This window comes from Solanum tuberosum, unplaced genomic scaffold, assembly GCF_000226075.1.
Source record: "Solanum tuberosum cultivar DM 1-3 516 R44 unplaced genomic scaffold, SolTub_3.0 scf00235, whole genome shotgun sequence".
NCBI classification, from domain to species: Eukaryota; Viridiplantae; Streptophyta; class Magnoliopsida; order Solanales; family Solanaceae; genus Solanum; species Solanum tuberosum.
Window position 1 is genome coordinate 276,151 of NW_006239159.1, and position 9,531 is coordinate 285,681.

At 34.0% G+C, this 9,531-nt stretch overlaps 1 protein-coding gene across 1 annotated transcript; it reads right to left on the reverse strand.

Moving 5' to 3' along the window:
- Positions 1 to 8,883: 8,883 nt before the first annotated feature.
- LOC107062494 (uncharacterized mitochondrial protein AtMg00240-like) lies at positions 8,884 to 9,318 on the reverse strand. Its single transcript, XM_015313162.1, has one exon. It carries the CDS (start codon positions 9,316 to 9,318, stop codon positions 8,884 to 8,886), a length of 435 nt encoding a protein of 144 aa, XP_015168648.1.
- Between the last annotated feature and the right edge of the window lie 213 nt (positions 9,319 to 9,531).

The window sequence follows — 9,531 nt, forward strand, 5'->3', positions numbered from 1 at the left end:
GATTGATAAACTATAATTGTTGCACTGTGATTATGGAAACTTGTGAATCGTAGTTATAAACGGTTAGGTTAGATTGATTTCTATGCAGGTTGTAGTTAAGGTGGTTTGGTTGGGATGAAAGGCGTACTTGTTTTCTAGGTTAGTGTTGCTTTGTTTAGTAGGTTGTTTGTTGAGTACCGCGTTGTTTGGTACTTACTCATTTCTTATACTCTTGTATAGGTTTCAAGCCCGGTTCCATGTGATTGCTCTTCTTCTTCATCATTCTCCGTGGCTTTCAAAGGATTTTGAGAGGTAGTTGTTTGTCATCCCGGCGGGCCCTTTTCTTTCTTTATGTTTATGCTTTGCTATATTTGAGAAACAAAGACTTTTAGACTTGTACTTATCTTTCAATTCTGTATTAATACATTAGTGGCTTGTACACGTGGCAATTAGGTTTTGGGCGTATATTAGAATAACTAAGTTTCCACTCTTATATTATTCTTCTTTTGCTTTCCGCATTTCTTTCGTATTGTTGGGTTTGAGGTTGACTTGTCTTGGTGGGATAGACGAGTGTCATCACATCCATTTTTGAATCGTGACACAAGGTTTGTGGATAATTTAGCTAGAAAATCCACCACCATGTTGGCTTCTCTATGGTAGTGGGAGAAGGAAATCTCATTATCATTAATCCAGTTAGTAGTGTCTTCAACAACAACCTTCAAGTTTGTGTTGTTCGAGCTTTTTTCATTCATCATATTTAATATCATCAATGAATTCATTTCCACAATGCCTTTAGTGTAGCCTATGTTCTTTAGCCATTGATTCAGCACTATTATGATCCTTACATTGCACGGGGTAGCAAAGGCAAACAAAACATTTCCTTTGTCATCTCTTGCTATACCAGTTTTTTCGTTGTGTCCAAAGTATCTTTCATCAGAATTTATTTTTATCTAATTAATTTGTGGCTTAGTCCAAGTAATTGTTTTGACAATTACTTTTGGTCTAAGCTCCTCTACTAGTTCACACATTTGATGCCATTGAAGCTCTATTTCTTTGCATAGGGAAAGGTTTGTCCATAGCAGCCTTCATATACCATGAAATTTGTTGTTTCATTCCTCTAATGTAGACTTTCTTAGAGGTCCCATATTTACATGAGCATATGGTCTTTCAAATTTACCCGCAAATCACAATTGGTGTCACCTGTATTATCACCCTTTGAATGTTATTGACCAGTTGTCCATGAAGCTCTTCAGTGGCTTGCTTTGGTATTTTATCCATAATTTTTGCATTTGCTCACTGTCTATGAAGACATGTTAGATGCTTTCGGGTTGTGGTGTATTGCAACATCGACATTTTTGTTGTTCTTTGTTTCCAAACAAGCATATAGTATCATTAAAAGGTAATTTAGTCTTAAGTGATCAAACAATTTGTTTATGTATTATCTCTGATGCTATCCTAGGCTGATTTAATTGTGAAGGCTCCATCACTTGAAGAATTCTAGTGAAGTACATCATTCCTTGAGTTGGTTTCCTATCTCGAAGTTTGAAATGTATTGTATCAACCAATTAGGTATGATGTCTTGAATTCTTTGAAAATTCATGTAACACCTCGCAATTCAACTCTTAGAATCAGAATCATTCATCTTAAGCATATGAGTTTGAACCGGGTGATGTCCTACTTATAATTATATGTTTTAAGGTCCTTTACCAAGTGTATACAGTGTATCAAAAGTGGTTTAGGGTCATACGATACCTCTAGCACTAAGTCGAGTTAAAAGCCTTCCTACTGGTTAAATTTTTTGCATTAGTCCATGCAGGGTCAACTTCAAACGATCATATCTTTAAGCATATAAAGAGTTAGGTGACCCTTAACCTATAAAATTAAAAATGTATGAGTCTTCTTTCCAATGCCACCAAGTTTGCATTTACCGGAGCATGTATTAAAAAGTTATGATCAATTTTAGTTTTGTCATACATTCTGTTTTGGACATGCATTTCATTAACGATGAACAATCCTGAACTGGCGAAGCGTTGGTCTAGTGCCGGTTGAGGAAAATTAAGAGGTTATATGTTTTGAACATGGTTTTTAGTGACATTGACAAATGTTGTATAGGCAATTCACCGATTGAAACGCCGGTTGGACGACATGAAATCATTTAAGTTGGTTTTAGTCCAATTTTACTCATATTTGACCATTTTTCAAGCCGTAGAAGCGATTTTCTCTCCTCATCTCATTCTCCTCCATCAAGGTAAGTCCTTTTTCATGGAATTAAATCTTTCTAACTCAAACTCTTTCATCTATTCATAAGTCATTGATAGAAATCTTAATTCTTGGTCATACAGTTTTCAAGAAAAGAATTCAAGAATCTCAAGAAAAGGTTTCTTGATCACTCTTCTTCAAATTAGGGTTCTTCATCAAGATTTTTATAATATTTAAGGTATGTAAGGATATCGTAGGGAGGTATTAAGTTCTTCCTCACACCCTACATCTATAGTTTCAATTAGTAAGATCAAAGCTAGGGGTTTTACCCTATGATTCATATTTTTGAATTTATTCTATATCCCTATTGTTGAATTCTTGATTTCATTATAGAGTTTCATTACTTCACAATATTAATGATCTTTGACTATTGATTCATGTTTAATATACCACATGAACCCTTTATTTGTTAAGAATTATTGAAGACCTTGTCATATTGATTTCTTATACATTATTTTCATTAGTAAAGCAAATTCTAAATCTTAAAGTACTATTTCAGAAAGAGTTTAAATGAAGCATGAATTTCTTCAAGTGCATTATTTTCATAAAGAAAAGCATAGTTAGATTTAAAGAGATCGTATCTTAGTTTTGAGAAAGTAAAGTGAGTTTTCATAAAGCATAGTCTCTTAAAGCTAGTTCAATACATTTATAAAGAAGTATTTTTGAGTATTAACTCAAAAGATAGAGTATCAGTTTTCCCTTAAAGTGGGACATTTTACCTAAATGGGACATCATACAATTATTGAGCATTATTGCATTATTTTGGAAGTAATATTGAGTATCGAGTTGGGTAAGGTTTCGGATAATGCAAACCCCATAACTGCGGAGCCAATATAGGATAGGATTGTGTCGTTGATTCGGACGACTCCTCATAAGCCCCTGGTAAGGGCTTAGATACCGGATCTATTAGTAAGTTCGTCCTCTACCCTGAAAAAGTATTCGATGGCCCAGGAAACGTGGACAAGATGTTGTATTATCACGATGCTCATAATGATAGTTGTCGGTTAAAGAAACTCCCCAAAAAAAGAAAAGTATACTATTTTAGCATTGATATTATTGCATATATCTAAGTTGTAAAGCTTTATTGTTTCCAATACATTTGCATACTTTACTTTACAATTATCTATTTTACAGTCTTTTTAGTTGCTCTTTCAACTAAGTATTCAGCCTAAACACTGTTTCATTAAGTCATTTTACATACCGTACATTCCATGTACTGATATCATTCGGCGTTGTATCTTTTAATGATGCAGATACAGGTGTTTAGGGTTGATAACAGGTGCTTTGTAGATATCCTCTCCATTAGCTTTTGGTGACACCTTGGAGTGCTCTAGTTCAATTATTTACTTCTTTATTGTTAGACGTTTTAGTTATAATTTAGGTAGACGTGGATCTTATCCCGACACCTATCCTAGTTTAGTAGAGGCTTCATAGATAAGTTAGCGAATCAGTTAAGTCTTGATCATCAGATGTTTTAAACATTATTATTATGATGATTCATACTTATATTTCAGACTTTTCATAAAGCATGGTCAGAGGTGTAAATGTTTATATCCTTTAAAGCTTCCGCATAAGTGTTTAGTATTCCATTCAGTAGTAATCCATGTCAAGGATTCACTAAGGACCAGTAATAGTTTTCGAGTGCTGGCCACGCCTAGGATATAGGCTTAGGGTGTGAAAATCTCATTGCCGATTGTTGCAGAAATGATTCACTTTAATGTTGATAGAGTGTCCCTATTCAAGCAAATATTTAGTTAATGGACCTAGGCCAGTCTAATTGTCGCACCAAAAACTAGTATTTTCTTTGTATATATTCCAAATCATGTTGGGTTCAACTGTGCTTCTAATTCAGGTAAGATCTTTCCACATGGGGAATTTGCGAGACTTAAATTTTTGAAATAGGGTGAGCAATCATACAATATTTTGCTTTAGTGAACTTGGACCATAGTGAGGCTTGCACTCTAAACCTCCACCATTTCTTTGCATATTAGTAGAAGAACCCTAAAAGAATATAGCAAAATGTTTCTCCATGAGTTTTATGATACCTTGTGGAGGAGTAAGCGTAGTGATAGTATAGATAGAGAGTGACTAAAGTACATGTTTAACTAAGATTATTTTTTCACCATATGATAGCATGTCACTTTACCATTCACACAATCTTTTAATCACTCTAAAGAGTATTTTCTCAATATATATATATTCATTTTTTTCCTATCAATATAAACTGGACAACCCAGGTAATCAAAAAGGAAATCTCTGTTGAGAAGACCAATGACACTTTTGATCTTGTTTATTCTAGTGGGGCCTGTACCTGCATCAGTGAGAAAAAAACACTTAGAATTCATTTTTTCCCCTGAACTTTTTACATACATGTAAATTTGCTTCATTACCATTTTAATGGATTTGGTGCTCCCGCTAGTAAACATGACAATATTATCAGCATATGAGAGGTGATTGATAGTAGGTTTTATGTGAGACATTGAAAAGGATAAGAACTGGTCATTGCCAATAAAATTATTAAGTAATCTAGCTAACACTTCAACTCCAATAATTAATAGAGAGGGAGAGAGAGTGTCACGCCCCAAACCTATACCCTGAAAGTGGTCGACACTCGAGAACCATTGTTGGTCCCCAAGCTAACCCTTGGCCTGACTGACTACTTAACAAAAGACCGACTCAAGCAAATACAGGCTTTAAAAGATTAAATAACTCACTTCTCTCAAAATACTCAATTTAAACTGTCTGAAATATACTGAATGAAAGCAGTAAGAGTTTGCAAAACATCTCAAAAGAAATGCTAAAAGACTTTCAATACTATCTATCTATGAAGCCTCTATTGTTCAAGATGATGTCAGGTCAAGACCCACGACACGCCAAACAACTAAACTGGAAATAAAAATGGAGTCCTCCGGGAGTAAGGAGGTCTCACCAAAAGTTTTCAATGAGTGCAAAGTGATATCAATGAAGCGCATGTTGATGATTTTGAACACCTATATCTGCATCATAAAATGATGCAGGTCGAATGACATTAGTACATTGAATGTATGAGTATGTAATATAGCCGAAAGAACAGTAGATGAACTGAAAAGGCTGAAACAGTACTCAATTGGATGTAAAACATAAATAGAGATAAGATAATTTAAAACTTTATAGCATAAAATATGCTAACTCACTGAACAGTATATATGAGTATAATAAAAAAGATACTTTTTACCCTAATATAAGTATAAAAAAAAAGATACTTTTTACTCTATTTGAGAGTTTTTATAACCGACAACCATCACTATGAGACTTGTGATGATACAATGTCTCGCCCACACTGCTAGAACTGTCATATACCTTGCCGGGGTATAGAACAAACTCAACTCATGGATCCACTATAAAGTTCTGGTCAAAGGCAGTAAGGATTCGCATGAAAGTTGGTGTGATCCTAACCCACACTAGCTATGTAATTTATGGGGAATGTGAGTTGTCTGAACTCTTCTTCATATCAGTGTTCAATACTACTCCTAAAATATTTAGCTCAATACTCAAGTAAAAATATTCTATATGAGTTAATATAAGTTCTCAAAAGGACCTCTTGAAGAGGTAATTGCTCTGTATTAACTCTTTCTGAAAAACTGTTATACTTTTCTGAAATTAGTGCTCTCTTTCTCCATGTAAAAATGATAAATTTGAGAATCATTTAGTTCCCTTTAACTCTACTAAAAGAATTATACTTTAAATTTTTCTCTTGAACTCACTTTTAACTTCTCAAAATCAATTTAAGAAAAAATATTTGATCAAAAGATTCTCAATGAATACTTAGGAAATGGAGTTCATGTGGGAATATAAACATGAACACCAACTCAAAGATCTCAATGCATAATATATAACAACTTATAATTAAGAACTTAGAACTCATAATCAATAATATAACTTATCTCAGAAATTCTCGAAACTAAGGGTATTACACTATATTAAACTTTTACAAATTGAATTTAGATGTACGGTGTGAGAAAGAACTCAGTCCATCACTATAATTAGCCTTACATACCTGAAAGATTAAAGTTCTTGGCCAAACTGAAAGAACGCTTGAGAATCCTAGTTTTCTCCTCTTGGATCCTTTCTCTAAGACTTGGAAGTGTTAATGAGAGTAATATGGTTGGTATAAAAATGTTGGGGTTTAGGATTAGAAGGGGCGGAAAAAGATTGAACTGTCTTTCTTAAAAATCTATCAAAAACCTACCACGGCTCCATCTACTGTTTGTGGTTTGATCTATCCGTGGAATTCATACTGACATTTTAAGGCTCAGAAGTTTATTCTATGGTCTCAAAGTATGACCCGTAGAAATTTCTACGACCTGTAGATGGGTCCGTATGAATTGGACCCTAAAATTTGAATCTCAATACTTTTTCCACGAGTAAACCGTCCGGGTCGTAACTCTTTCTAAAACTAGTAGAAGGGAGTCAATGACTCATAAAATCATGTTGTGGTAGTCTCTCATAAAATGGTCATAACTTCTTACAACAAACTCAAAATGAGGCAAGCTTGGTGGCGTTGGAAAGAGGAGTCATAGAACTTTAATTTAATAGGTCACGGGCCAAAAAATTCATTATTTAATGAGAGATATGATCATTTGTAGTTGATCTAAGTAGAATCTTATATCAAAACTTAATCGGTAAGGAAGTTTTCAACTCAACTTTGTGCTAAGGGATTCTGGTGACCTTAATTCATATCCAAATTCATTCCCACACTAAATAAATGACCTTAAAACATAAGAAAAAATTAGGAATCACTTGATACAATCTTACACACAAATAAAGAATAATTCAGACCTTAGCTTAAAAAAATTTGGGGTGTTACAGAGAGGATCACCTTGTTTTAGGCCTTGGGAGGATGTGAAGAAACCATTTCTAGCTCCATTTATGATGATTGAATACCGGACATTATCAATGGTACCCATGAACAAATTAATAACATCCGTACTAAAATCAAATTTCCTATAAACTACACAAATGAAAGACCATGACATTCTATGATAAGCTTTAGTCATGTCATGATTAAGCACCACATTGCCACCTAGGTTCTTAATCTTTATGCCCTAAAAAATTTCTTGAGTAAGCAATATAATTTTTCAGTAATAAGTCTACCTTTTAAGAAATGTCATGTTTGGTAGGATAACATAGTTCGTTTGCATTTATGGGGTTCCGAATGAATTCCGAGGACCCGTTTTGAGAATGTTTCACCTTAGCTTTTGGTTGATGCCAAAGATGTTGGTATGACTGGTTTAGCAACACCCATGCCGCTTTAGCGGTGGTAGGCCATCTGGGGCTTTACTGCTTAAGCTGTGTTTTGACCGCTTTTGTGACCATAGCTGGTGTAAAATTCCATTAATATTCTTTATTTCCTTAAAAAGCCATTGTTGAAAGAGAATCCTCTTCCTTCCCACTTTCTAATACTAATTCTAGCTTCATTTCCGTATTTTATTTTCATTTTGAACCTCAATTCCTTTAATCTCGATTTCTTAAGATTCAAACTTTTTGGGTCGTATTAGCTTTCTCTTGACTTCTGCATGTTTGATGCATCAGTTAGTTTAATGTTGATTTGTCATTAAGCTTTAAATTCTAAGTATTCATCCACCATTTTGATATGCATTAATTGAAAGAATAGTAGTAGCTATTAATTAAGTTTATTTCGTTTCCATATGCTGTTTGAATACTGTGAACCGTACTTTATGGATTCAATGAATATATTTTATTCATGACAAGTAAAATAATAATTCTCATTTGTGTTTTTTAAGTTGTGCATTAAATGGTTTCTTAGTATAATACATAGCTTGAGTTGGCTTTGATCAATTTAGGATTAATATGATTATTTATCCTTAGATGTGAGTTTCATTTTATAGTTTCTTTAGATCTATGTAAATGATTAAGACCTACTAGTTGCATGAGTTAGTTACATTTAAGCTTATTCCTTTCTCTATTATAAAAGTCTTAGCATGCTAATTTGTGCTCTTTTTCTTTTGTTTTTGAAGGTTTTTAAAATCTATTTAAGCTAAATAATACAAAGGGAAATCAAAGACTGTGCGTAAAACAAAAAAGACGAGAGCGAGAGAAAAAGAATAGAAGCTGAAGAAGTAGAATTTTATTAATACTTCAGATTAGATATATAAGAGCCTAGAATGAAAAGCAAAAAAATAATGACACACGATCTAGCAGTTCACTTAACAACTCCTAAAAAATAGGAAAGCATGACTAACAACTAATTGACTAAGTCTTACTTAAAACATAGGCAGTAAAATTAAATTTACTGCAGTTCAAAAGCAGATTCCCAACACTCCTCCTTGCTTTGGATACTGCAAACTCCAATTTTCTATCTAAGAAGCTCGAATTTGTTGATCGGTAAAGGCTTAGTAAACAGATCTGCTAGTTGGTTTTCAGACTTGCAGTAGACTAGAGTCACTTCTCCCATTTGCTGCACTTCTCTCAGGAAATAGAACTTGATGTTGAAATGCTTGGTCTTCTTGTGAAACACCGGATTGTTTGAGATTGCACTAGCTGCCTGGTTGTCGACAAGAATGATAGTACTTTCCTTCTGTTCCAAATGTAAATCATACATGATCTTTCTAAGCCATAAGACTTGGTTTACTGCTCATGTTGTTGCTATGAATTCAGCTTCTGCAGTTGATTGTGCAACAATTTCCTGTTTCTTAGATGACCATAAGAATATTCCTGACCTAGGCTGAAACAATGGCCAGAGGTACTTCTCATATCATCTGCGGATCCAGCCCAATCACTATCTGAGAATCCAAGTAACTTGAAGCTTGGACACTTCTCAAACTTTACACCATAGTCAATAGTACCTTTGATATATCTTAATATTCTCTTTGCTGCTCTTAAATACATTTCACTTGCACAGTGCATAAAACGAGATAAGAGACTTACAACAAATAAAATATCAGGCCTTGTTGCAGTGAGATACATTAAGCATCCAATCAAGCTTTTATAATAACCTTCATCAACTTTGTCAGCTCCATCTTCTTTACAGAGCTTCTCTTTTTGATTCATCGGTGTGCTCATCGACTTGCATTCCTCCATTTGAAATTTCTTCAGAATTTCCTTTGCGTATTTCTTCTAGCAAATGAACACTTCACTTTTGCTTGGCTTGATCTCCATTCCAAGAAAATAGGTCATAAGACCAAGATCTGTCATTTCAAAAACTTGCATCATTTCTTCTTTAAACTCCTCAACCAGCCTTGTATTATTTCTTGTTACCATAAGATCATCAACATAAAGTGACATAATAAGGAT